We start from the raw sequence: 27,171 nt of genomic DNA on the forward strand, positions 1-27,171 counted from the left end.
TGTGGATCACGCTCAGAACAGCATGCGGAACCAGTTGTGGAAGGGGGTTTCCTGTCCAAGGTAATTCTCTTGATTCAAATGGTTGCCAATGGTTGATCAAGCGCCATATGAGATCTCTAGAATGCTTCTATCAGCTATTTCACAACAGATGCAAATGAACGCGCACGAAGCAGTTGGACACTTAGTTCTGTCACACAGCATCTGTGCTGTTGCGAGTTGATGTATTGGGTTGTCAATTGCCTGGCAAAGCCGCTGATTTTGCTGATCTGTCTATCCAAGTGGTGACGGGGCCTTAGAGCAACCAATTGGCTGCAGCGTCTCTTGAGTGATTGTTGATTGAGGAGGTGTGCAGGTGGGCTGAGACCCATGTCTGTGCATCAATAGGCTCGTCCTGTGATCTTGTGTTTTATTCTTCATTCCTGGTTGCAAGTCGGAGAATTATACATAACTCTGAATGCAAAGAGTCCTTGCTACCATATGGTGCATTGCCAGGCAAGTTATTGAAGGAAAACATTTGCATCGCACCCACCAACAATGCAGCAACCACCCAATAATGCTTTGATGCATGAATGACATGAGCCTGCCCACATGCAAGCCACCCATCAGCGCCCAGCCAGCATGCAGACTGCTTGGGGCTATCTCAATGACAGCATGCACTGTTGATGCACTACGTTTCCTTGTAAGGCAGCCCTTTCATCATCTCTGATACATGCATGTTAGGTCTCTTCCGATCAATTGACCCGTCAGGCCAGTGGAAGGACTCTACATGATCTCTCAGAGTGTCTCAGGACTGGGTGAATTGATACAATGCTTGCAAGTTGTTTGTCACTAGCACAGCATGTGCACTGCAAGGCAGCCGCTCCTGCCTCCTTAGCGGTCGCACTGCCTTATCTTGCATCTCTCTTCTGTTAATCAGGAGGCGGTGTAGTGGTGCAGCCGGTACAACAGCGCGCGGCCCTTGGCATTGCCGATGGCGAGGTAGCCGCCCCCGGGGCTGAAGGCCAGGCTGTGCACGTAGCCCAGGGGGGAGCGCGAGGTGGGCCAGTTGGAGAAGACTGTTCCACTGGGCAGGTGCACCAGCCGCAGCGCGTCCTTCTTCATGCGCGACGCCATCGCCAGGATCTGCACACGGAGAGCACACAGTGCCAGCAGACAGCGTCAGCAACCCCATGATGCGCTCTTGCGCAACCTGAAACAAAAGTATGGGGACAGCCGGACAGCTCTTGGGATGCTTACACAGAGCATGTTCCCCTGTGGTGTTGTATATGGCTGCAGACCACCAAAAAAGAGACCCTGGCACTGTTTGCCCCAATAATATTGCTTGCCACAGCATGCAGCGCAGCCTAGCAGAACACTGTGCACACAGGAGTCTGCTCCTTGATTTGGATGCCTCCCAAGAGTTTGCTGGGATTTCTGCATGGTGGACTGGTTTGCTCCATGGTGTGCAGCCGGGCACAGCGAGCCAGGAGAGCGCACCTGCGTGTCAGGATTGAAGGCCAGGCTGTCGACGGAGGTGGTGAGGTTCATGAGCGTTTTCAGCGGCGACACCGATGCCGGCAGCATGGGCTGCCCGCTGCCCAAATCCAGTCCTTGCTGCCTACACACACAACAGCACACCCCCACCTTAGTATGTTATACAGCTACACTTCCTCCCCTTGCTCTGCTGCGCTTCCATGTCCAGGAGCACGACAGCACAGCAGATGGTTTTCATGATAGAACATCTTGAAAGATGCCGGTGGACATGGAGCTTAAGAAAAGCTGGCTTGGATTCACCTAAGAACGATAATGTTCTGATAACAGAAGATTGAAGAAGTAGGAATGCCAACTGATCACATTCTTTACGGCAGGAGATCTAAAGATGCAGGAACGCCTAATGAGGATGGTGGGCAGCACCCTTGGGAGCGGTTGTAGACGTTGACGACCCCAGCCTTGGAACCGGTGGCGTAGAGGCGGCCGTCGGCGGAGGCGGCGAGGGAGGTGGAGCAGAAGCAGCCCTCGTCCACCGCGCGCGACAGGCACCGACGCATGCGCATATCCCACGTGTGCACCACCCCGTCGCTGCCTGCAAGCCAGGGGGTGCTTACTTTCTTTACCTTTGCGAGCTCAAATTATCGCCAACACCTCCTCCGCGAGAAATTTTAATCTAACGACCCCTGTCTCTACTCCCCAGATGCACTCCGCATGCCCACGCCACCGCCATAGAGCAACACAAGAAGACCATTTCCCTACGCTGCTCATGGTCTTGCAAGCCTCTGTTGACTACATCATTGTGTCGTGCGGTAAAGTATTCTGACTGCTGTGTATGAAGAGAAGCACATGTACTGGAGAGGACTGCCCGGAAGTGAAGAGATAGGACACTGCGGCTAGCAATGGAGTCCAGGTGGGGCCTTGCCTGAGGTGAGCAGCTCGAGGCCGTCGGCGGAGAACGCGGCGGTGCGCACGGTGCCGCTCATTTTGAGGTCGCCGACGCACTGGCGCGAGCGCAGGCTGACCAGCGGCACGCACCCCTCGTTGCCCAGGAACGCCACAAGCGGGTTGTCAGGGGCAGGGCACGCCGCGAAACTCTCCAGGCTCCTCTCCGGCCGCCCCACCAGCCCCGCCACCTGTTGCGCACAGTGCATTAAACATACCTTTATAAGTACCTTTATAATGAAAGACATCAGCGGAGGACAAAGGACACACACAGGACATCTGCAGCAGCCTCTGCGGGTCTACAACAGGCTGCAGCCTAGAGCGGAGGAATGTCAGACATGGCACGAGCAGATTTTAGCATGAGCCCCGCAGAAGAAACAGAGCGCTGGCAGTGAGGGAGGCGCGCCAAAGAGGAAACATGATTCAAGTGGTGATATGAAGCGGAAGTAGGCAAATATCGGAGATTCGTGTGAGATTCACAATACAGGGTCTCAAAGAGCTGGATGCCTTCTCTACACAGGTCTGAGGATGAAGGCACGTCACAGAAAGAATTTAACAGATGACCTGAACCAAAGCTTAGGTCACCTTTTCCACAGAGGCAGAGCCAAGGTCGAAGGTGTAGAAGTGTTTCCGGCGCGCCGTGGCAATCACATGCGAGCCGCCGGCCGCAAATGCGGCTTGCGTGATGGCAAAGTTGTCCAGGTAGATGCTCTGGATCTTGGGGTTGCGCACCCCATCCACCTGCACCCATTTCCCACACTCAATTTTTCAGACTGGACAAACCCACTACAATGCTGTCTGTGCAAGCCTTTCCTAAATTATGCGGACAAATGCCCCAAAGTTATTGTCAGGTGCTCGCAAAGAGATCTGCAGATCCTTGGGCAAGAGGTCCTTGGGCACATCAAAGGTACCGGAGAGGGAGGTGCAATGTACTTTCATTTCTCTCCCAAAGGGAGGAGGTTGGAGTCTGACCTGGAAGAAGCGCAGGCGTTTGTCGAGGCCGGCGGTCATGAGGACCTGGCCGTCCGGGTGGAACTCAAGGCTGCGCACGACGGCCGCGCTGGGCTCTGCAATGTTGGCGTCGCGCACGCGCGTTGCCTCCAGCAGCCCTGCCGGCAGCAGTGCCCCCCGCGCCAGCAGCGGCCCCGCCGACGCCAGCACCCCCTCCCGCTCCTCCCTGCGCAGTGTAGCAGCAATTTGTCAACTCCTGGTTCACTCCTTACAGCATAATAAATTGTAAGTTGTACGCACATGACTGCTGCCACAATGAATGCGGCTGTATAAAAAGCCTGAAAAGGCTGCTGATCCATAGTCGAACCCCTTACCTGCCTAGATCCTTGCGGCACCTTCTCATTGGCCACTTTGGCCATCCTCTCAACTCGTCAAAGCGATGCAAAGTGAGCAGAGGGTCCTGGAGCCTCTAGCAAAACAGTGGCAAAGGGCAGGAGAGTGCCTCACTCGTCGTCATCGCTGAGGTCGTCCCCAAACCCACGCTTCCGCTTCGCGCGCCCCTCCGTGGCCCAGGACGTGCGCGGGTTGAGCTTGCTGTGCTGCTGCCGCAGCCTCGCCTCATACTCCCTCCCTGCCACCCAGACACAGCCATTAGCTGACTATCCTCCTAGATTGATAGCATCAGAGAAACATCCTTGACAGGATCAGAGAAGAATCCCCTCTTGCTCATCATCTGCGTCAGGCTTCATATATCAGTCCAAAAATAGCTGGAAGTGATGCACGACTGACTGGCTGGGTATCCCATACAGCGCAAACATGGTGCCGTCTCACGAACGGACTGTACCTGTAACCACAGTCTCCTCCTCTGTCTGCCTCAGCTTGCGCAGGCGGTTGCGCCCAGCAATGTTCACCTCCACCGCCTCATCCTCCTCATCCTCCCACACTGGCCGCTTCTGCGCTGTGGAAGCATCCTGGCCGATCACACACAGTGAAACTTGGAGCACAATCCCCTTGCCTGCAGCACTGCACTGCACTGCGCATGCTGTGATACGTGTCGGAAGCAAAAGAAGTGGCTGTGTGAGAGTCCCCACCTGACCGGACAAGGGGCCAGGCTGGCCATCTTCCCGGGCCAGAACACCACGTCCGGTGGGTTCATCTTCGTCTGCACTCCTGCCAGGATGCAGCTCTTCCCCCGGGCCAGCTTCGCCGTCTTCCTCTTCACTTTCCTCGCCTGCTGGGCCTGCTTCGTCCTCGTCGCTGCTGTCAGCAGCTTCAGATGAGGATGCGTCGTGCGCATCGCTGTCTGCCAGCAGGGTCGCTGCAGGGCCTGCATCCTCCTCCTCTGACTCTTCATCAAAGGCTGCAATGGGCCCGGCACCCCTGTCCTCCCAGATCAGGAACTCGTGGTCTCCCTGAGCGTCTCCAGTATCAATCCTCTGCTGGTTTGCCTGTGCCCACAATGCCTTGAGTGCCTTGTCAGGAGAGGGCGACCTGGGCGCAGGCACATCAGTACTAGACTTAGATGCTGTGCGCACCTGGCGGACTAGTTCGGTTGCCGCCTGAAGATCGGCATCCACTTCCCCTTCCCGTCCGAAATCCTCCCCATTGCCAGCACCCCCTGGGAACAGGAACTCCTCTAGTGCATTTGCCTGTGACAGGTCCCAAACACCCTTCTTAGACTTCGACGAGGAGATAACTTAGTATAAGATCGTCTTGCAAGGTATATCTTCAGATAGAATGACATTCGTACAATAGTGCCTTCAGAATGTACAGGAAGTATCGAAATGAGCACCTTTCGCTGCTGCTCGAATGTCAGCCCCTTCCGTTTTGGAGCCGTTTCTTTCTTTTCTGCCATGTTCGATGCACTTCCACACAGATCTGACCTCGATTTCGGTCCCTTGTCCCCTTGCTTTTGCTCTCCTCTCTGCTTCATGTCGGCCAATTCCTCATGTCATTATGACTCAATTGGCATTGTCATTGGGGCGCTGCCCATGCCCAAGGGCTTTGGGCAGGGCGGCGCCTGCCCGAACCGCGCCGCGTCAGCAGAGGGAGATGGGAGCCGTTGATCACGCCTTTCCTCACAGATTTGGCGCTGCTTTCGCAATCCTGCTGGGCAGCGGTTCTCTAGAGTCGCCTCTCAGGTTCACCATTTGGTCAGAGTGGGTAATTGGTGATGAAATGGAAAGTATATATGTCTGAAAATCATAGGTCGTGATCCGTAGTTTCTTGCCGCGATGATTAGCCGCAGCATGAGCTCCGTCGCCCTCTCCTTCCTTCTGCTGATAGCTACGTCGGTCTGCCACGGCAGGCTGTACAACACGACTGCCGGCAGGTAAACCCTCATCAGATGCCCATCTTGATGGCGACCACCGCCTCCTCTGTGCCACTCACAACCTGGTCTTTCGAGCACAGAAGTGTTCCAAAACTTGCTTGTCTTTAGTGTCATGTGCTGTAGTATAGTCACTGGGTTCTACATCTGAAAATGCAGCCTGCCGTTGCGTTGATCGAAGTGGCTCCGCAGGGTGGAGGGAAAAATGAACGTCCACATCGTGCCCCATTCGCACGATGATGCAGGATGGCTAAGGGTAAGTGAGCTGTCCAGCAGGTTGATTCTGAAGGTTTGCTCATTTTGCTTTGAATAATGCTATGATCTGAGTTTCATCGCCCGGCCGTCCCGGTCGTGCGGAGTCTTTTCCTCCTGAAATGGCTCGTCCGACTTTCTTACAGACGTTCAACCAGTACTACTATGGGGCCAATCTTTTTAACAACGACTTCGATAAAGAGGTGAGTCAGATAGGCACGCTTTCTTTGATCGCACGGCAGCAGGCCCAGGGCTCCATACTTGCATTGCACGAGGGTATGATGATTAAGAAAATGATCTTGAGTAGAATGTTGCACCTGATGGTAGGAAAATGCTTTCGCAGATGGGCGGGGTCCAATACACTTTGGACACAGCAATTGCTGCATTGCAAGCCAACCCCAATCGAAAATTCACCTACTCTGACATGGTGAGTTGTACTTAGCAAGGAGGCCTGCCCAACTCCAGCCTCTACTTACATGCACATAATGCTTATTGCCCCTGATATGACTGTCATAAATCGGCCTTGCACGCAACAGGCCTTCTTCTTGAAGTGGTGGGAGGAGCAAGACGATTTCTCCCAGAAGAAAGTCCAAGAGCTGGTGGATAATGGCCAGCTCGATTTTGTCAACGGCGGGTGAGCCTGCACCCTCAGGAGCCCTGTATGCACGGTTGCCATTTATTTTTCTTTCGCATGCTGTTAACAGGGTGCTAGAATCAGTAAAATCACCTCTGTGTGCTTGCTTGTAGGTACGTACAGCATGATGAGGCCGCTGCCCACTATGTGGCCATGATCGACCAGACGACTGTCGGGCATCAGTTTCTGAACAGCACTTTCGGGTTCACCCCCACCATCGGCTGGCAGATCGATCCATTTGGACACTCTGGCACCCAGGCATCCCTGATGACAGGTGCCCTCGGCTTTGATGCGGTCTACTTCGCCCGATCTGACTACCAGGTCAGCATTCCCCTATGCTCCAGAGCATGCTGCATTTTTCCTGCTCATCGCTCACTTCATCCCTGCGCTCTCTTCCTCTCCTGCGTCCAGTGACATAGATATTGGTGGGTATCTGAATCTGTAGCCGAGTGCAAAAGAGGCGTCTCGGTTGACTGCTCTTCAATTCTATAACAGTTGAGTGCCTTGTCTGCTCTTGTAGGATCGGCAGTTGAGGAGCAACACAAAGGAGCTGGAACTGGTATGGCGTGGTGCCAAATCCTATGGATCCTCGGCCGATGTCTTGTCCGGCAGCTTCCCCTCTGGTATGTTCATTCTGAGATACTGTCCCACACATCGATTGTGGCATTCATGTTCTGGTCCCATGCTCTTTTCCTCTGGAGTCACGAGGGCATGTATATCTGTGTAATCAATCTCTTAACATTCAGAGCATGATCAAGTATTACATCGGGTGCTTGTCATGTAGCTGCAAGGACAAGGCATGAAGCAACACTCCTCGATCCAGCTCGGACATTACTTGTGAACAATTGGTTCTTGCAGGAGACTACAATCCCCCTGACAGGTTCATGTGGGAGTGGGGTTTTGAGAGCTGGAAAAATTCCGAGCCCATCGTGGACTGCGATGACTGCGGCGAGTGGAACGTGAAACCTCGCGTGGACGATTTCGTTAACGGGTGCATGATGAGGTTCAACATCACCCAGGGCGATGATGTCTCCGGAGGAAGTGACATCATGATCACCATGGGCACTGACTTCACCTATGCCAACGCCTTCGTCTGGTGAGCATGCGCCCATTCCCCTTACTGAATCAGCCCTCCACATGTCCCACTTTCTAGCGCTTGCTCTGCTTTGATGTCGGCAAAACTCTTTCTCTACTTTGTATACACAACCAGGCCTGGAAAGTGCAGAAGCGGGCAACCCCTTGATCACAAAACGAAGGGATCTTGGAAGTGGACTCCTCATGCAGGGTGTTGCATGTGCGGAAACACATGGCTGGAATGCCTGCAGGTACAAGAACATCGATAAGCTGATCCACTATGCCAATGAGGACGGCCGCATGAACTTGTTCTACTCCACTCCAGCCACCTACACTGCCGCAAAGCACTCCTACAATCGCTCATGGCCCCTCAAGACCGACGACTTCTTCCCCTATGCGGACAACGAGTTCAGCTACTGGACCGGTCAGCCTTTTTCCTTCAATCCAACCAGTACAAGCCAACACTTCTTGCTCTTCTGTTGTCCACTGGTCCAGGAGGACTTTGAAGCAAGCGCAGAGGCCTTGAAACTGTGCAGATTGTGCAGAATTTGCACACCATCCTCGTGCAGTTTGATGTGCAAGTGTAAAAGCAGCACTGAGGTTGCCTCGGGCTGCTCGCAGGCTACTTCACGAGCCGGCCGACGTCCAAGGGCTACGTACGTACCTGCACCTCCTTCCTGCAGGCCGCGCGCCAGATGGAGGTCCTCAGCGTGGCCGCCCGCGCCGCGCGCCGCGCCGTTGACGCCGCCACGGTCTTCCTCCGAGGCGCCAAGATTCAGCCCGTAGCAGAGCTGGCCGCCCGGTACGGCGCTGCGACGGCCGCGGCGGCGGCTGAGGCTGCGGCCAAGGACGTTGCGGACGCCAACAAGTCCAGCAGTAGCCGGCTGGAGCTGGCGGTGGCTCTGCTGCAGCACCACGACGCCATCACCGGCACAGCCAGGCAGGACGTGGCGGATGACTACCACTTCCGCCTGTCCGCAGGTGCACACTCTGTTCCCAAGTTGCTCCTGTTTGCTTCCTTTCCAAACATTACTGCACATTTTGTGCATGAAAAGAGAGCGTCAGGGCTGGGCCCTCAAGGCTTGTCCAGGAGAGACGCTCCTCTTCCCCTGAGCGGCAGCATTGGTTGCCCTTGTCCATGAAAGGTGGCTTCGTTGCAGCGCGTGATGTTTGCTGTCCATGAAGCCTTCTAGAACATGCAGTGCCTTTCACAAGGGACCGCTCAGTCATTCTGCGGGGAGTGGGGCCGTTGCATGGCCCAAGAGCACACCAGCATTGAGCAAACATGCTCTGTGACTGGAAATGAGCAGGTTCACGTCCTGGGTGTCTGACTTGTAATGTCTGCCCACAGGCATGGCGGAGGCTGAGGAGGCCTTCAACACAGACCTTGCATCCCTTGTATTTGCCGATGAGGCCGACAAAGCGCTGAACCCCGCCAGCAAGTGGAACCAGACCAAGCCGAGCACCAATCTCCAGGCTGCTGAACCAGCATCGTGAGCATCTCTCCAAAATTCTGCCGAGCACATCATGCTCATGTTTGCCGAAGTGTTCATGCTTGTCCTACGCTGACCTCACGCGCATGCAAAGCATCTCACAAAATTGTGACGGAGCCCATTCTGTCGGCTGCTGAAGGAGTCTGTCAGTTGAGCCCTTTTTACATGTGCGCAGGCTAGCGGACCGTGAGGGCACCCTGGGAATGTGTCCCTTCCTGAACGCCAGCGTGTGCCATCCCACCATGGAGATGTCGAGGCTGGGCCACAGCATCGTTGTGGCTGTGTACAACCCGCTCGCCTGGCCGCGCACCGAGGGCATCCGCGTGCCCCTCGACCTCAGCTTCACCAGCCAGTGGACTGTCGTCAGTAAGCACCATCACCCACTCTGCAGCTAACCAGCTGTTGTGCATCTGAGCACTGACTCACACTCTGCATGCAACACAAATCTGCCTTGTGTGCTTCGTCATAGTCTTCACCCCGTATTACTGTCAAGAGCATCAAGAACGGGAAGGAAGGGAGTGCAAAGGATATCATGGCATAGTCTTCGAATATTGCCTCTCATGACAGAACGGGTGCTTTGACAATCTCGCCGGCGCTTGATCACCAGGCACAAATGTGTGGTGTGGTGCAGCCGGGACGGGAGGCGCGGTGGACTCGCAGCTCGTGCCGGTCAGCAACGCCACGCTGACTCTGCAGAGCTACATGGTGCAAGAGCACATCTTGGCCGACCTCTCAGCCGCTGCCGCCTACGAGATCGCCTTCCTCGCGGAGGTCCCCCCGCTGGGCTACTCCACGTACACCATATCCCCTGCCCAGGCTGGGCAGCCGGGCAGCTACCACCCGGCTGCGCGCACGCTCGTCAGCTCCTGGGCCAACAGCACCAAGGGGGATAGCGGCAGAAGGGAGACACAGGCAACCGTGTCTGTTTCCAGTGGCGCAGTCACCCTGACAGTGTCCCCCCACACAGGCAGGATCCTGTCGCTCAGCCGCAACAGCGACGGCGTGGCTACCCAGCTCAACACAGAGGTGTGGCCCCTGCATGACACACGCCGTGGTGCCTTTCATGCGAGCTCGAGCACTTGTTTCAGCTTGTAAAATATGTTATCGCCTCAGTGATGCTGGCAAGCGTATACAATGGCAATGCACCCTCCCCTGCATGACACCCTCTCTGATCTTCCTTTGAAGCCTTGAACAGCTTGCATGGGGTTATGATGTTTACTTGCTCAAGATGTGCTGTCACGTTCATGGGCTGCCATGCAATGCGCGATACGGGAGCCCCCATCCTGAGCATACCCTGAGACAGGACTGTGTGCGAGCAGATGATGTACTACAATTCCAGTGACAGCTACTGGCCGCGCCACATCGCCGACGGAAAGCCTGAAGCCTCCGGCGCCTACATCTTCCGGCCCAACCAAGAAGCTCACCAGACTGCGGTCATCCCCATCCAGATCGTGGAAGGCCCGATCCTGACTGAAATCCGCCAGGTACACACTCAGCCCTTCCTGAGCATTTCTAGCATTGTTATTCTAATTCAAAACCTTTTGTGCTCAATGGCCAGCTCCTTGGGAGATTCCTCTTTTAGGAAGAACCTTCCCAATTCTACTTTATGCCCACCCTTCTCTCGTCTAGGATTCCTTGGTTAGTCACAAAAGTGCACGCCTTCACTCATAATGGAGAGCTGGGAACATCATTAAAGGTTGCATTCTTGGGTGGCAGGAGTGGCAGCCGTGGGCCACCCTGACGACCAGGGTCTGGAAGGACTCGGAGCACATTGAGTCAGAGTGGACGGTCGGACCCCTTCCCTTTGAGGATAAGCTGGGCCGTGAAGTTGTGGTAAGGGCTCTCACATGTCCTTACTGACACAGGCTGCCAAGGGCTTATTGCATATACGGCACTTAGCATGGTGTCTGTTCACTGAGCCTTCCATCACTTCCGTACATGTTGCATGCCTGTGAAGGCATGGGATGAGCAATCCAATGTACCAAGGGAGCAGCTCAGATGATCTGTTGGGAGTGATCAATGGATCTGGAGGCAGTCAGCCATCTGTGCTGTTTGGACCCACCCAATCCAGGGCCCAGGTACTTCATATCAGCATGCATGATTTGATCCTTTTTCCAATGGGCTGTATTGTGCCACAGGTCCGCTTTGAGACCAACGTGACCAGTGGAGATGAGTTCTACACCGACTCCAACGGCCGCGAGATGCTCAAGCGCAAGCTCAACTTCCGCCCCTCCTGGAACCTGGACGTGAAGCAGCCCGTTGCCGGCAACTACTACCCCGTGACCGCAGCCATCTACATTGAGGTGAGCGCTGTGCATGTGGTACATCTACTGGACCTCTGTATGTGTCATTTTCCTGTGCTGAGCTGGCAGTAGGTCACACTGTCTACGTGGCTGGACTTGCGCAATCGTCTGCATGCAGAAGCCAAGACTGCCTTAAAAACAGATATATGTAGAATACTGTTATATGACATAATAGAGGACTGATGGGTGCCTACGCTCTGTGACAGGAGGAGGCAGGGCGGCAGCTGGCGGTGGTGACGGACAGGGCGCAGGGGGGGTCCAGCCTGCACCCGGGACAGGTGGAGCTGATGGTGCACCGCCGAATGTTCCACGACGACGGCCGTGGCGTGTCCGAGAACCTGAACGAGACCATGTGCGGCTGCATCAATTGCGACTGCACCGGCCTCATCGCGCGCGGCACCCACTACCTCACCGTGCAGGTGTGTCCTCTGAGCAACACTGCTACTCCTGCACGCATGGCCTTCGTTGTCTACTTTACTTAATGGAGATATTAAGCTGTTGAATTCAGGAATATCATGCATAACAGCTGCCATGTAAAGCTCTTGGCTGAGCTTGCAGGAATGGCCTGCACTCTGTCTGGCCATACTGTACCAATGCAAAGTGATTTGACTCGGGCCTTGCCGCATGTGGCGTCATGTTGCATTCGATAGGTCATCTGCAGCCACGCACTTTCCTCCTGGGCAGTGAGTGATGCAGGTCTCAACTATGTGCAGGGGCCGGCCACGTCAGCCAGCTACAGGCGCACCCTGCAGCAGCGAGTCAATGACCCCCTCGTCCTGTCCTTCGGGAAGGCCTCCAGCGCGGGTGCGGCTGCCGGCGCGTCGCAGGGCTTGGGCGGCGCGCCTGTCAGCTTCCTGGCTGACAAGGACGGCCTGCCCAAGAGCGTGCACCTGCTCACCCTCAAGGAGAATGGCGATGGCAGAGTGCTGCTGCGCCTGGCTCACCTCTACCAGGTGTGCCCAGAGCCCCACTCCTTAATTGAGAGGATCAGTTTCCTGCAAATACAATCTAAAACACTGTAGAGTTGCGAGTGTGTGGGCTGTCAGTTGCTGTGAGCAGGTTTGAATAGGGTCTAAACTGCCAGCCATGAATAGTATGGATTGTGAAGTGTTATACTGTAGCTGAGAATCTGACTTACAGACTGTGCTTTGTGTAGATTGATGAGGACAGCGGCGAGGACAAGAACGTGAGCGTTGATCTCAACAAGCTCTTCAAGGACCTCTCCTTTGATTCTGCCCTGGAAGTCACTCTCGCTGCTGGAAAGCCCCTCTCAAAGGTAACTTCGCATGCAGCCCGCCTTTGTTGCATTGTTTTTAAACGATGATGAAACGCTCTGCAGGCCTGACAGAAACTGACACAATACTCTTGACAAACAAAGATGGTGCCGATCCTGAAGGGCCAATTGGATGTGCAGGTGGACAGGCTCAAATGGCAGGTGGGCAGACATATGTCCAATGACACATCTGCGGATTTGGTGGTGCCATATGTGACCCGCTCTGGGTTGTCTTGCAAGAACGGGTGCAAGGATGCGCTGAAGATCGAGCTGCAGCCCATGGAGATCCGCACCTTCCTGTTGGTGCCCAAACCTGCATCTGCAGCCTCCACCCTCAACTGACACGGGCTGTAGCATCCCCAGTTGCTTGGGTGTCAACTGTGTTAATAATTTTTGTATCTAGTGTGAGTCGTGCCTGGGGTGCGTCTATTAGATAAAAAGATAAAGTCAGTCAAATGCAGCGTCCTGTTGAAGGCAGCCTGTCCTCTACAGGATTTTTCAGGGCCCACGGTTGCTGTGTGGCACACATGCATTTTGTCCTGCAACCAAATGGTTGTGGTCTGCAATATTTCTTGGGGTTGTATGTAGGGGTCCTCAATGCGACGTGTGGTAGGGGTGCGTTTGGGCCCCTATCTGCGTCCTTCTTTCCCTAGGCTAGCTTGTCAATGCTGTGCAAGTTGCATTTTGTACATTTCCATTTCATCTGGATGCCCAGAATCAGGTAGAGTGCTAGCTCTGTAGTATCTAGCATGGCTTATCTGCTCTTTTTGCATAAGTAGCTTCAACAATGAGCTATTTATAAGCCAATTGAATCAATTGCCTGTGTGTTGCCAACCAGCCCCGGGCCACAGTTAGTTGAGTTTAGCAAGTTGCAAGTGTGCGGCCACCGCATGCCATCATGGTGCATGTGCAATTACATGGGAATTTGCTAGAGAGTCCGTACAGAGATCGCATTGCGATGTCCCGTGCTGCTTCAGAGAAAGGATTGTAAAGAGGTTTCATGGCCAAATCTTCCTTGAACACCTGCCCGCTTCTGCCCACACTGTTGGTGCTCGGTAGCTGCCCAGCCTTCTGCTTGGGCAGCTTCTGCAAATGCTGATTTTCTTCATTCGACGCGAAGAATGGTCAAAACTTATCAATTGCAATATTAAATTTTGTCGCATTCCTACCGCGGTCAGTCAGCCTCTCGATGGGCAGCAATCGCAGAAAGACTAAGTAACTGCTGTGAGGCTTTTGAACAAGGCAGCATGGGTGAATTTGAAGAACGGCAGAATCCTTACACGATTTTGGGGCTTGAGAAGGGATTTGAGAGCACCGATGCCGAGATCAAGAAGGTCAGCATGCTTTTTAAGAACACACAGCAAGCCATAGTATTCGCTTGTTTCACAATGGACAGTCTGTCCAATTTGTACATAATCTAATAAATCGATGGTTGATTAATTGACGACTTTGATGCTGTGTACGCGCAGGCTTTCAGGAAATTGGCCCTCACCAAACATCCAGACAAGCAGCCTGACAATCCAAACGCAGCAGCAGAATTTGGAGTAATACAGAGAGCCTATGAGATTCTCCTGGACTCTGCGGCTAGGGAAGCTTGGGACCAGCTGGCCAAGTAAGTTCTCAACCAGCCCATCATGTTTTGATGGTACTGGCACTGGTTTGCCTGCAATTTTTTATTCCAACAATATGCTAACCATCTTGGTGCCAGCAAGTGGCTCGATGACTATCAGTGGCTGATTGCAGCATGTGTCATGTGGCAGGGCGAAGAGGGCGCGAGAGGAGCGGCATGCAGGCGCCACAGCAAAGCGGCGCAAGATGACAGAGGACCTGGAAAAGAGGGAGCGTGCCTTTCAGACAGGAAGGAACGAGGAGCAGGTGGCGCGCAACCGGCTGCATGTAAGTTGCTCCCCTCCTTGCTGCTGTGATACTTTGCAACCCTTCTCTGCTCGAGAAGCGACGTCCGTGCAAGGCGTGAAGCCTCAGAACAGGGATTTTAGTGTCATTCACTGACATGTCACTCAGACGTTGGGTGTGCATTTTTTCGAGACAGCTAGTCTACATTGTCTGCAGGCGGAGCTCGAGCGGCTGAGGCAGCAGCACAAGGAGAGGGACGCTCAGGTGAACGCAGAGAGGATGGCAGCGGCAACTGCAGCAACCATGGCGAGCAGGCCGCAGGCAGCAGGAAATAGCGCTCCCTCAAGTGCTGGACCCAGTGCAGTGCCTTTTCCTGTGCCAGCCGCAGCCCCAGATGAGGGTCCCCCAGCCATGACAGAAGAGCTGGTGCGCACCCTCAAGGTGCGCACCCAGTTCGTATTTCTTGCCATTGCTCTCCACAATCTCCCTTTATATATTGTTCCTTTTGGCAGTGCTTCTCCAAGGCTAAGCATAACTGCTGCAACGCACACATGTGCATGTCTTCCATTGTGCCATATCCAATCCACATCTAGGCAAGATAAGAGCAGATTGGAATATTGGATCGTGTGCGATGGTCAGCGTATTCCTCGGGCACTGCCTGCAGCCTCTCTTGCGAAAACAATGAGCCACCGCTCTGAAATGTGTGCCTGCGAGTCAGCTAGTGTTACTCCAACAAGGGGTGCAAGTGAGTGCAGGTGTCTTGGGACGCGAGGGACGGCGGCTACACGGCGGAGGAGCTGCGAGCGGTGTTCAGCGCGCACGGTCCCGTCAGCGATGTGGTGATGCGGCAGCCCAAGAAGAAGAAGAAGAGCACGAGCAGCGCCTTTGTAGAGATGGGCACCCTTGAGGCCGCTGCAGCCGCCGCCCGCGCCGCCAATGGCCGCTCTGATTTGCCCCTACTAGTTGTGCCTTTCTCAAAGGTGGGCATGCGGTCTCATCACTTTGCATGCCTTTTGACGATTGTCTATGTGCAGCTTTGTACCAGATACACATGCTTCCGCCGATTCGTCATGGTCAATTCCATAGACTTCTGCCAAGAGGGCGGCCCTGCAGTCCTGCAGTCAAATAAGAGGAAGGGTGGGAAAGTCTGTAAGTCTTGTCTGCCATAGTTTCTTAAATTGATTAATTCCTGTGTTGTGCTGTCAGGTTGCGTCGGTGGAGGAGGGTGTTGCACGATCAGCGCCAGCGTCGCCTCTGCACTCGGCGCCTAACCATGCAACCAACGGGTCCAGACATGCGCCACACCTGCAGCCTCAGCGGCCGTTATTCCCTGCCGGCACCCGGGCTGCACCCCAGCCCGCAAAGCAGAGCACTTTTGCTTCGTTTCCGAGCAGCTTCCCTGCTGGGCAGGCCGCGAGCGGGCCAGGTCAGGTCTCCCTTTCCTCTGCTTTTCTCAAATTTTGGCTGCTCAGCCTTATCCGTCCAACAGCCTCTGCTTCCGAGCTCATCCAGCACTACAGACCGTACGCTGGGTAGCAAATGGGCTGCCAATCTCGTGCACAAGGCTGAGCTTTCATTGGGACAAAAATTGATTCCTTTGTGGGTCTGTGTGCAGGCAGGCCAGGCGCGTCAAATGGGGCGTTTGGCTCCTTCTCTGCAAGCAGTTTTCCAGGCGTCCCGAGCAGCGGCGGCCGGGCGGCGCATATCTTTGGCAGCGCCAGCAGAGCCTATGAGAGCGAGACGCTGATGAAGCTGCAGAAGGAGGCGGAGCGCAAGCGGCTCATAGCTGAATTGGAGGCCAAGGGGGAGCTTGTTGATGATTAGTGAATGTGGAGCATATTCAATTACTTGATCGTGACTTTTGAATTTGAATGAACGAGGCAGATGTTGAGGCAGGATATGCTTTGCGAAAATGGATTTCGGAAGGAAGAGGAGAGACGGGGCATCATTTGTCTACGAGGGGCATCGATGTAAGGTATCATTGTCAAAAGACGGATCAAAGTGTGCTCAATCGAGATCTGACGTTTGGTCCTTGGTTGACTATGGCTGATGCCATGCACACCCTCTGGGACTGGATAGAAATCTTCATTCCGGGCCACCACAAACACTTGTTTTGTTGTCTCAAATATGCATTAGCATGTACTTGACACTAAAATTGTCTCGCTTGCAACAGAATGTCTGTAAATGAACGAGGTTACCAGCAGCACACAGTGGATAGGCCCTCTACTTAGCTACCAATGTTCCACCTGGTTCCTCCAGGAACAGCAGTATACACCCTCAATTTTCCTTCTCCAATTTAGCACTCTTTATCACCTCCTTGACCGCGAGTGGTTTGTGGTCATGGAAGAATTCTAGGAAACCCAAGAAGATCAAGCAGGTGAATTGGAAGAGGTCTGCCATGACGATCTGCACCCGCAGCTTCAGCTTTCCTAGGGGTGTCTTGCTGAAGGACATGGCACGGTAGTACGCCCTCGCACGCCACTGCACACCACGGCACTGAAATTATTCTCTTGATTAATCTATCGTGTCTCTGGTGTCAACACTGACCTCTCACAGGGGCAGCCACAGCCTGTCAGGTGACTATCGTATCCTCAGCAAAATTGCCGCTCACCAGACAGAAGTTCATGCATAATTGCAAGTGCAGAAACCTCAGGATCCACCCAGATACAGGTGTGGAAGGGGTGTATGCTCACCTCGAAAGTGCTGTTCATGACGGACCAGGGCTTGGCCACCTCAAACCAGGTGCCCCACGCCGAGCGATGGCCGCCTGCGCCCAGGCTCTCATAGGAGGTCTGGGGGATGGGCGTGTGCTCCATTGCCTCCTCCTGAAATTTCTGCGCCCCACAACACCAACCAAATGCTGACCACCAGGACAAGGAGCTCAAGTCACTGCCCAGGCATAGCGCTGCTAACAAAGCAAGGCCGGGGAATTCACTGGCACCAGTTGGATTCCATGGGATTGACATGCCACTGGTGGAGAAAATGCCAAGACAGGAAGGCTGGAGGGCATTTATTGAGAGGTTGCTGCAAGGCATGTAGCCCTGAGTGCTGGAACAGGCATGTAATAACAGTAATAGTATTCTTGCCATTGGAGTATCTGCTCCCAGAGAGAAGAGATGAAAGGGAGAGGGAAAGGGGAAAAGAGCAAACACATGCTGCATGGAGGGTGGCAGGCAGTACCTGGAGCATGCCCTTCTTGTAGCAGGCGTAGGAGTGCAGGAACATGTCAAACTGCTTGTGGGGCCCGGCCGGCACGTAAGCATAGATGCCGTCCTGCGCGGTGCCTATGCGACCGCTGGGACCCAGGAACGCGAAATTGTGCAGGTCCTTGAAGCCTGCATGGGTCATCCAATCAGTCATTTGCATGTCATCGTGTCAGTCAGAGCCCTTGCATAACACATGCTGCCAATTGTGCCTCAAGACTATTTAGATTACGCTTCAGAAATTTGATGGTCTTTGTCACACATGATTGCCTTTGTCACACAGCATGTATTAGAAGAAGTGCAACTTCCCAGCTGCACACAAACAACACAAAGACCAGATGCAGATGAAGCTCACCGATGCCAAGCTCTTTGAGGAACTCCGGCTCGGCCTGGTACTTGAGGCCGTAGGCTGCCACGATGACATCTGCGCGGAGGTGTTCCCCGCTGCCCAGCACAACGTGCTCCTCCTCCACGGCTGCCACGCTGTCCACCTTGCACGTCAGCCGCCCCGCCCTCGCCTGCTGAAATATCGCGTCGTTCGACTGCCCTGCGCCACCAACCCCCATCAAACGGTTCTTCTCAAAATGGGGGTTGGGGGGGGGGGGGGGGGGGGGGAGTCTATATCTAACTTGGAGGTGGATCCCTTGCAAATGTAAGACCCTCAGGTCACAGATGAATCTAAATCCTAGGTTGGGCACACGATCACATGTTCTGCAAACCAGATATGCTCAAAGAGACCCCTGGCTCCTGAGCCCCTCCGGAGCACCCTGCCATGGAAAGACATTCTGCAACAGACGCTTGCTGTGCGACAGACAGCCGCGCCATTCCCGGTCCTCTCAACAGGCTGACAAATTGGTGGGGCAAAAAGGTGATGGAGTGAACTAGCTTGCAGCATGCCTTGAACAGTAAGCTGTGGGTCATTATAAGTGCACATGTGATAAGCCCGAGGACAAGCGGCTCTGCATCGTCAAATTGACGAGGGCTTAGCATTTGCATTGCAAGAACACTACCTGCGTAGTCGTTGTCGCGCGGCGCGGCCTTCTTGCCGCCGCCGGGCATCATGTGGACGATGCCGGCCGGGCCGTAGAAGTAGCGCTTGAGCCACCAGTGCGTTATGTCCATCTTCCAGCGCCAGGGCAGCAGCGGCGCCTGAGCCAGAGCCCCCAGCGTCATCTCCCGGCTGAAGGGCAGCACCCACCTGCCACACAACACCCAAAAGCCAGCTCACCTCTGACTACCTATGAATTTAGAGAAGAAAAAATGTTCAATGGATGGCAACGTGCACTGCAGAGGTGTGCCTGACCCTGTGTATGTATAACTCTTGAAAAATATCCCACAATCCCGCCGCTTGTATGGATTGGGCCGCACGGAAATGCTGGAGTCCAGTAGGGAATGCCAGTGGACATGAGCAGGGCGCTAATAGCGCAAGACAGCAATATTTGAAATGGGGTGTGTTGAGCTGAGATTCTTTGCCGAGGGAGTTCACCTCTTCCTGTCGCGGCAGACCATGGTGACGTGCTTGGCATTGTTGGCGATGGCTGCCTCCATGGCCTCGCATGCAAACGCACCAGACCCCAGCACGATCACCTCCTGCACACAATGCAACAGTAACCACCTCTCCTGTGTTGTATCCACGCTTTCCAGTGGTCCTCAGAAGATCAGGTACCAGCCCTTTCAGATGTGAGCAACAATCAGGAGTGTGCATTGAATGATTTGATCTGCCCAATCCTGAAATCATTAATAATGCGAGGCATTGCCTCGCTTTGAGGATCAGCAAGCCCTGCAGACACTGTGCTTGGTGGGTCGGCCCGGTTACTGAATGCCTGTGAAATACTTCCATCTGCCCGGTCCTGCAATGCAACTTGTAGATGCAGGTTGTTGAGTCAGCAAGCTTGCATGCAGCGGGTAATTGGCGGGCAGCCGAGCTTGCCTTGCCGGTGAGGTCCTGGGTGCCGACGACGCAGTCGACGCCGTTGTGCTTGCCGGCCAGGCAGACCGGCCCGGCGAAGCGCGAAGTATCCAGGCCCCTCTCCGCCGGTGTGAATTGGTGCGCCAGAATGCCGTGCGTGACCATCAGGAATTTGCAGCGCAGGTGCCGCTTCGTGCCGTACTCCAAACCTCTCAGCTCCAGCGTGTACCTGGTGAAAACAGCTCCTCATCAGCTGCACATTTTTTGCAAATTTTGATAATTTGAAATTTTACAAATTTGATTTTCGAGTCGTTCTGTGCGCTGTCTCTGAAATTCAGAGTCATATCATATCAGGCCTAATCTGGCTGGAAGCGATGTAATCAGACTGACTGGCTGACTGAAAGGCTGGAGGGTAAAGTCACTTGCACATTCCTGCATTCATTCCTTATGGCGCACGCAATTGATAGCTTGCCAGCAAAAGATCCAGCGCTACGTGCAGAACCTTGGAAATTGTGTGCAGCAGAGGCTTGTTGACATGCAGCATATGGAGTATTGCGCCAATGCTGAGCTTTGATTACTTCAACTAAGATGCACACATGAGTATAATAACAATTTTGTTGTACAGCCAGGATGCGTTGCAGTGGCAAGGAAACAGCCGCACCCGTCTTCGTTCTCTTTGACGGTTTCCACCTCGGTTCGGAACCTGGCGTTGTCAAACATGTGGTGGTCTCGCGCGTATTCGCGCATGCGCTGCAGGATTGTGCTGCCCTTGATTCTGTCCAAGGGTCCCTTGCCCAGTGGGTACTTGGGGTCCCACCGATACATGATCTCTGGGCACTGCAAAGCAGACACTATATTCGATCGTCAGAGATAGAGATTGCCTAAGAATTACGGATCCAATGCACAGCAGAAAATCAGGGCTACTCACAACAGGAACATGGAGTTCGGGAGGCACACATACTACTTCAACGCAGGTTTGGATGTCAATGATCTCAGCAATTTTGGACATTTGCTGCTCCATCTAGGAAAGAATTTTTTGAAGAGATCTAAACAGAAAAAAAAAACGACAGTACACTGGTAGCAGAGATGACCTGGAGGGAACTGTGGTCGTTCGCGTAGTTGAGCCACACGCCCCCAACCGTGATCTGTCGATCAATTATCTTGTACGTGATTCCAAGCTTTGCACAGCGCGCAGCACAGATGACTCCACATGTCCCACCACCGATGATAGCTACCTCTACATCCTCGACGAATGTCTTGAAGGAATCATCCATTGGACCTGCGTTTTCTCTACTCAATACGGACAAATGTTTTAAACGGTTCAATCAAATACAAGTCTTACTCTAACGCTTCCTCTAAGGCGGGTGCATCACAGAGGGGTCCTCGACTGTTCTGATTATGAAGCGACCTTGGACACGGCCTGTTACTCCGTAACGTGCACAGGTTATGGCCTGCCCACTTGGCTTCATGAAAATCATGCTTTCCAAGCCAGCCAACAAGCAGGTGCAGAGAAGAAAAGATAATCAGGCTTATATATTGATAAGCCTGCAACCATGAGCATCCGAATATAGTGTTTATTCCAGCTAGCTAAAGGAAATATAAATATCAATCATTGATGCCGCACGGCGGCCAACATGCATTCGGGTCATGGCTGACCACAACCTGTTCTACAACAAATGAGGCTCTAAAACACAACAACGGGTGGCTCACAGTACGCCACCCAATCTTATTGTACACTGGCTGCAGCTGCAGCCAAAATACTGGTGTTCAAACAAGAATTCTGCTCTTGAAGACGCTTAAGCTTCTACTCCAAACTGCGCGTCAGCTGCATGTAGCTACTTTGCATGCGATTGAGGAAGTACTAATATCAATATCTTGCCAATCTTGAATTGAGCAACGTTCGCCGAAGTGATGATGCTGCGACAAATGCCGGCTGTCAGCGCAGTGCGCGCTGCACCCGAGGGTCTGCCTCCATCTGTGAGAACAGCGCTGCAAAGTGCTGGGCCACAGCCTCGCCCTCCCAGTTCAACCACTTCCTGGTCACCTGGCGCAGCACACACCCAGTCAATGCATGGACTAGCACGCACCCACTTGATGCATGGACTGCAGAATAATAAGTCCCCTCAGCTTAGGTGATATGCTGGCGAACAGAACTCTTGGGGCACACCTGGATGAGATTGTGCGCGAAGAAAGGCATCTTTGTGCCCTTAAAGCACACGTCGATGCGGCGCCACGGCAGCTCCTGCCAAAGCCATCGACACGCTGTCAATCAACCTGCCTTATCTTTGCTATGTGCAAGCGCATCACAGTGCCAGGCTTCTCCAGGAATCGTGAACAGCAAGCTTAGATGACAGAGTGCGCCAGGGCCCTGCCTGCAGGCGGCCGAGCATCTGCATGGTGCGCTCGGAGCTCTCAAGGGCGACGTCCTCCTGCGCTGGAGGTGCCCCGCCCCCGTCCCCCAGCCGGCCCTCTGGCGCCGCGCGTACCGGCACCGGGAACCCACCGTCACCCCCGTGGCTGCCGCCCTCATCAGCATCCACCATCACCTGGTAAGACACCCAAAGCTGTCAACTTACAGCGCCACATGCTCCATGGCTGCAGCAAGAACAATATTGCCATCCATGCATGTGCCCAAGTCCCGACTCTTCACTACTGAAATGATACATGCAAGCATGGCATATGATGGATGCTGCGCTTGGGTCTTTATCAGGGAATGGCATGTGCGTCCTGCAGGTTGGCAAGTGGCGGCTCACCAGGGATCCCACACTGGAGGTCCTGGCCAGGCTTGTGCTGAAGCTGCGCCCCTCCATTGGGTCAGCCACCATCCAGTCCGCCGTCCCTGTGCAGATTCCAAATGTTCACTTGAGCATCATTGAGTTGGGCCGTTGTGTAACAAGACAGGCCATTGTGGGCTCTACGAAGCGTGAAGAATGGGTCACCTCTGCTGTTGCGGGCCGAGGGAGGCCTTCCGTTAAACTCGGTCTTGGGATTGGCGGAGGTGGGGCTGAGGGGCAGGCAGTCGCTGGGGTGCAGTGCCGCATCAAGGGGCTCCTCAGACACAACGCCCCTCCCATTGCTGCTGTTGAGCCGCGGCAACTCCTCCGGCTTCCTCAGGCTTGAGTTTGCCCAGCCGACAAGCCAGTCGCCTGTTCGTCCCAAGAAAAAAGAATTCAATGTCATCACCTGAGCCGTGTTGATGCAGTATTTCCTAGAAACATGTTTCAGAAGATCTACCTGCAAAAAGTTCAAGGCCCTTTGCGAATTACCTGATGAATTTGCGTAGCATGTGCGAGTCACAAAGCTCCTCAGGGCTGAGATGTAGTACCCATCCTCAGGGTCATCTTGGGTCAATCTTTCCTGCACACAGACAAGACAAGGCATAGAGCGGGAACTAGAAAATTGAAAGTCCAGTATGATGTACTATGGTATGTGAGGCAACATGCCTCACCAGCAGTGGAGCTCTGCCCTCAGTGCCGTCTTGTAGGAAGAACTGAGTACCGCTTGACCCCATAAACAGCGATGAAAAGGGCTTTGCAGCTGCTGCCACAGCCTTCTCTATGCCCCAGCCAGCCAGAGGGATGTCCCCTGTCCATGAGATGAAAGGCACCTGCGCAGCACATCTGTTGACTCATAACCAAGATACACTGTGAATCTTCCCGGGTGACTTCATAGTGCAGGCAATGCTGTGCTTTCATCACTGGCCCTGATAAGTACCTGTGCAGGGCTTCTGTCACCATCACACCCAAGATGAGGTGTGGCAAATGTCACAAAGTGGGTGGGCCGCAGCCCACATAACAGTTCTGTTTCCGGATCGAACAGCTTCCCTGTCGTATGCAAACATTGATTGGCATACACACTTGTTGGTGAGGTGCTGCTTGCGCATGCATAGCACAGATCTCAGGTCTCTGAGAGCAACCAGATTACAATAGAAACACACCCAAGGCATATCTTCCAATGAGGCCGCCCATGCTGTGGCCTATGAGTGATATCCTCTCTAGATCTGGGTGTGAAGCTACATAGTCCTTCACTTCTTGTGCAAGCCGTTCGCCACAGCGATCGATGCCCTCATATGTCTGCAAAAAGAGCAATGATCATGACATCACCTTCAAACCAAGCACTTTGACATTCCAAAAGGTGTGCCAGAAGAGATCTGCACAGCCAAGCTTTACAAACGCCGGCATAGTTGATCAAAAGTATAGCTTGATTCACCTGCAATCGCATATTGGCAGTACTAGCGAGGATCGCTATGTCCTTCACAGCTGCGTGTTTTCGAAGGTTTGCAATGACAACGCTCCAGTTGTCATCGTTCCCGTTCAAGCCATTGACAAACAGCACCAGGTGTGTCTTCTCGGTGGTTCGCGATGAAGTCGATGGTACTTCGTGGGTCACATTATTGCCTTCTGCAGGCATTGGATCTGCCAGCCTAGGACTTGCTGGCACCCTGACGCCTGCTTTTCTGGAGGACTGATACCTGTGGCGACGTGGATTGGGAATAGATCTTCGCTTGTGAAATCTAGTGAATGCTTGCTCTCTGTAGGGAATAGATCGCAACGTACTTGTGCAGACTTCTCCAGGTATCCCTGCCTTTGGCCTATTGAGAACACTGGGGCTTCTGGAGCCTGCACTAATCGTACAACGCATTTATTAGCTGCAGAAATTGGCGATCGATCGATCACATTTGTGGCAGCTTCTCCAAAACACTCAGCGCTCTAGCTAGGTGAGTCACTGCTTCACGTGACTCAGAACACTTTGGTTTTCCTGAATCCCAGCATACTTCTTTCTTCTTTATCTGCTAAAGAAACTTCTTTACATAGTAAGTATATCGATACAGATCATTACAAATGCTCTTGCTCAGAATATCGATCCTGCTCTCCATCGGATTGTCGGTGTTCCGTGCAGCAACAGCTGGACACATCGCACGTGTAGCATTGGTGCAAAGTCATGGAAAATATCAGATCGTACCAGACAGAGGCCATCCAGCAGCGCTCGCTACAGCGTCCTACCTAGACTCGGTGCACACTTCAAGTGGCTGGGGTCAGCTGTCCATTTCGACCAAAGCAGGCATCCCTGATGCTCATCAATTATACGCTGCAGGTATATATGGGGCTTCTGCAGCTGTCTTGTCTGGACGGCGAGCATGAACTTGGCACTATCAAGGACTGGGTCCTCTGCCGCAGGGTTCTTGGAAGGATACCTGACAGCGCACAGGATATATGATCACCATGTGAACATGGAGGCCTTCTTCAACATCAGCACATCGGGCCCTTCAGATTGGCTGCTTGCTCAAGACGCATGGGCGCAAGAGCAAGTTGCCACCGGCGCAACACCGTACTGGACAACCCTGGGACTGATTCTGCAGCAGCATGAGGGTCTCATGGATGGCTACAATCTGGCAGCCAATGAGACTCAAAACTCAGCAGCAGGCAGCTCTCCTTTGCCAAAGCTGGATCGCATAGACTTCCTGAAGCTCAGCGCTGTGGGTGAGTAAATTTCCTATGCACTCCGTGACGCCCTTCTCAGAAACCATGCGCAGCATTACAGTAGTGAGTATTGATGGCTGGGTATGTTCAGGGGATTTGGGAGATCTGGTACCGGCACTTGAGCCAAAGAAGAGAGTACAGTGGGAAAGTCTTGATGCGAGCGATATGGAAGGAACACTGGCTTCAATGGGACACTGTAGCGCACTCGTGAAGGTTACTGGCAATTACAGCGATCTTTTCCTCGCCCATTCCTCCTGGTTCACATACAGGTTCGCCGGCCACACCATGGATGCTTGGAGCTTGAACATTATTCTTCTCCCAGGAGGTACCTTGAAATTGGTGCCAACAGAGGTTGCAAGCATTGACCCCTGTGATCTGATGCTTGCTGCAGCGGTATGGTGAGGATATACAAGCATTATGACTTTGCCGTGGCCAGTCCTCACCATAAATTGAGGCGGACATCCTTCAGCAGCTATCCGGGGGAACTGAGCAGCGACGATGATTTCTACCTGATGGATACTGGGCTGGCTCTGCTCCAGACAACCAATGACATCCTCGACACTGAGCTGTACAAACTGCTGACACCAAAGTCTGTCCTGAACTGGCAGCGTGTGAGGTGAGAGAGGCAAGAGAACCCACCGTGATCTGCTGAAGGAAGCCGTTTTCCCCGTTGCCAAATAAATGAAAATTTGAACAAGTGCGGGTGTTGGGGCAGGCTTGCCAATGCAATGGCTGACACCGGGAAGGAGTGGGCGGACATTGTTTCTGAAAACAACTCCGGAACTTACAACAACCAATATATTATTGTTGACCTGAAGCTCTTCAGGCCTGGCCAGGAATTACAACCCAACCTACTGTGGGTTGTCGAGCAAGTGATGTCCGCATTCCCCATGGGAAGTGACACAACAATAGTCATTTTTTGACACCACGCTCACTACTGTATGCTTGAGAAGTTGACTCTTGGGTGTTGATAGTGACATGCTCTTTGCTGCAGATACCGGGATTGACTGTTGCTGAAGATCAGACTGAAATTCTTTCGAGGGGATATTGGCCGTCTTACAATGTTCCATTCTACCCAGAGATATACAGGTTTGAAGCAGCCCCCACATCCCAGCTGTCCTTCTTTCAGACCTGGTTCATCATGTTGCATGCATATTTATAGTCTGACACATTTTCTTGAACGACTCAGGCGGTCTGGATACCTTAAGTTTCAGAAGGAGCAGCAGGATCGTGGCGGAGATTTTGCTGCGGCTGCAAAGCAGAAGAGCTATCAGTTGGCGCCCAGGGCAACAATTTTTCGGAGAGATGCTGGGAACGTCACAGACCTTGATTCCTTGAAGCGCCTGATGCGCTCCAACAACTATCAGAACGATCCAGTGAGTCCCTCTGCTCTTCTCTGGACCTTTTGTGCTCCTAGCATGTGTGGCAGCAAATGCAGCGACCGCAATTTTCTTGCAATACTGGTCATCTGTCAGCAATGCTTGCACATGGGAGGACGCACCAAGACGTTTCATTCACTTGCAGCACAGAATGTGCATTTTTCTATGAGAGACCTGCATGCCTGTGCACCACGTCCTTTTTGCTGTGGCCTCACAGCTCAAGTTCAGACATATATTTGTCTGCAGTACTCAGACGGCAAGGCGCTCAACGCGATCTGCGGCCGCGGCGATCTGGACGGTGCCAAGCCGCGCGCGTACGGCTGCTACGACTCCAAGGTTGCAAATTTCGAAATGGCGCGGCGGCTGGCCGCGCAGGGGATTGTGGGGCCGGCCGGCAAGGAAGCCGGGCTGAAGCCGTTCGAGTGGACTGAGAGCAGGTTTGAAAACGTGTCTCACCAAGGCCAGCCGCGCGTGTTCGATTTTAAATACGAGCCGCTGTCGGCCGAGCTGCTGTCAGCGGCGGGTGCTTCCAAGTCTGTGCCACTCGGCGCTTCTCGATGAAGCTGTTGCTCAGGTTGTTTCATTGGGGTACTCAGGTTTATAAAAAGCTATTGGTGCACTGGTG

At 53.6% G+C, this 27,171-nt stretch overlaps 6 protein-coding genes across 6 annotated transcripts; 3 read left to right on the forward strand and 3 right to left on the reverse strand.

Moving 5' to 3' along the window:
* Positions 1 to 912: 912 nt before the first annotated feature.
* Positions 913 to 4,319, reverse strand: COCSUDRAFT_16127 (WD40 repeat-like protein; the record flags this gene model as incomplete). The annotated part of the gene is made up of 8 exons (XM_005647239.1): positions 913 to 1,122; positions 1,477 to 1,573; positions 1,894 to 2,093; positions 2,442 to 2,603; positions 2,998 to 3,153; positions 3,385 to 3,589; positions 3,871 to 3,994; positions 4,208 to 4,319. Coding segments are annotated over 8 exons (1,266 nt in total), but the record flags the coding sequence as incomplete, so codon positions are not given.
* A 1,560-nt stretch (positions 4,320 to 5,879) lies between these two features.
* On the forward strand, positions 5,880 to 12,470 carry COCSUDRAFT_16286 (glycosyl hydrolase family 38 protein; the record flags this gene model as incomplete). The annotated part of the gene is made up of 16 exons (XM_005647240.1): positions 5,880 to 5,981; positions 6,288 to 6,371; positions 6,481 to 6,578; positions 6,692 to 6,899; positions 7,099 to 7,201; positions 7,440 to 7,674; positions 7,904 to 8,076; positions 8,274 to 8,362; positions 8,501 to 8,661; positions 9,288 to 9,511; positions 9,777 to 10,098; positions 10,449 to 10,629; positions 10,862 to 10,978; positions 11,284 to 11,448; positions 11,658 to 11,867; positions 12,162 to 12,470. Coding segments are annotated over 16 exons (2,781 nt in total), but the record flags the coding sequence as incomplete, so codon positions are not given.
* A 1,498-nt stretch (positions 12,471 to 13,968) lies between these two features.
* On the forward strand, positions 13,969 to 16,399 carry COCSUDRAFT_63891 (DnaJ-domain-containing protein; the record flags this gene model as incomplete). Its single annotated transcript, XM_005647241.1, has 7 exons — positions 13,969 to 14,055; positions 14,191 to 14,333; positions 14,482 to 14,617; positions 14,792 to 15,016; positions 15,331 to 15,555; positions 15,782 to 16,001; positions 16,191 to 16,399. 7 exons carry the CDS (start codon positions 13,969 to 13,971, stop codon positions 16,397 to 16,399), a joined length of 1,245 nt encoding a protein of 414 aa, XP_005647298.1.
* Positions 16,400 to 16,852: 453 nt separating this feature from the next.
* On the reverse strand, positions 16,853 to 20,961 carry COCSUDRAFT_63892 (FAD/NAD(P)-binding domain-containing protein; the record flags this gene model as incomplete). Its single annotated transcript, XM_005647242.1, has 9 exons — positions 16,853 to 17,056; positions 17,269 to 17,409; positions 17,756 to 17,910; positions 18,134 to 18,325; positions 18,789 to 18,976; positions 19,265 to 19,368; positions 19,736 to 19,916; positions 20,349 to 20,524; positions 20,779 to 20,961. 9 exons carry the CDS (start codon positions 20,959 to 20,961, stop codon positions 16,853 to 16,855), a joined length of 1,524 nt encoding a protein of 507 aa, XP_005647299.1.
* A 289-nt stretch (positions 20,962 to 21,250) lies between these two features.
* Positions 21,251 to 23,655, reverse strand: COCSUDRAFT_66379 (hypothetical protein; the record flags this gene model as incomplete). Its single annotated transcript, XM_005647243.1, has 9 exons — positions 21,251 to 21,731; positions 21,855 to 21,929; positions 22,024 to 22,233; positions 22,441 to 22,526; positions 22,627 to 22,833; positions 22,954 to 23,044; positions 23,136 to 23,294; positions 23,402 to 23,511; positions 23,625 to 23,655. 9 exons carry the CDS (start codon positions 23,653 to 23,655, stop codon positions 21,624 to 21,626), a joined length of 1,077 nt encoding a protein of 358 aa, XP_005647300.1. The 3' UTR covers positions 21,251 to 21,623.
* A 1,202-nt stretch (positions 23,656 to 24,857) lies between these two features.
* Positions 24,858 to 27,047, forward strand: COCSUDRAFT_3787 (laminin A; the record flags this gene model as incomplete). Its single annotated transcript, XM_005647244.1, has 7 exons — positions 24,858 to 25,171; positions 25,317 to 25,436; positions 25,559 to 25,783; positions 25,883 to 26,039; positions 26,162 to 26,310; positions 26,435 to 26,543; positions 26,793 to 27,047. Coding segments are annotated over 7 exons (1,329 nt in total), but the record flags the coding sequence as incomplete, so codon positions are not given.
* Positions 27,048 to 27,171: the final 124 nt, after the last annotated feature.

This window comes from Coccomyxa subellipsoidea (assembly GCF_000258705.1).
Source record: "Coccomyxa subellipsoidea C-169, whole genome shotgun sequence".
Taxonomy (NCBI): Eukaryota; Viridiplantae; Chlorophyta; class Trebouxiophyceae; family Coccomyxaceae; genus Coccomyxa; species Coccomyxa subellipsoidea.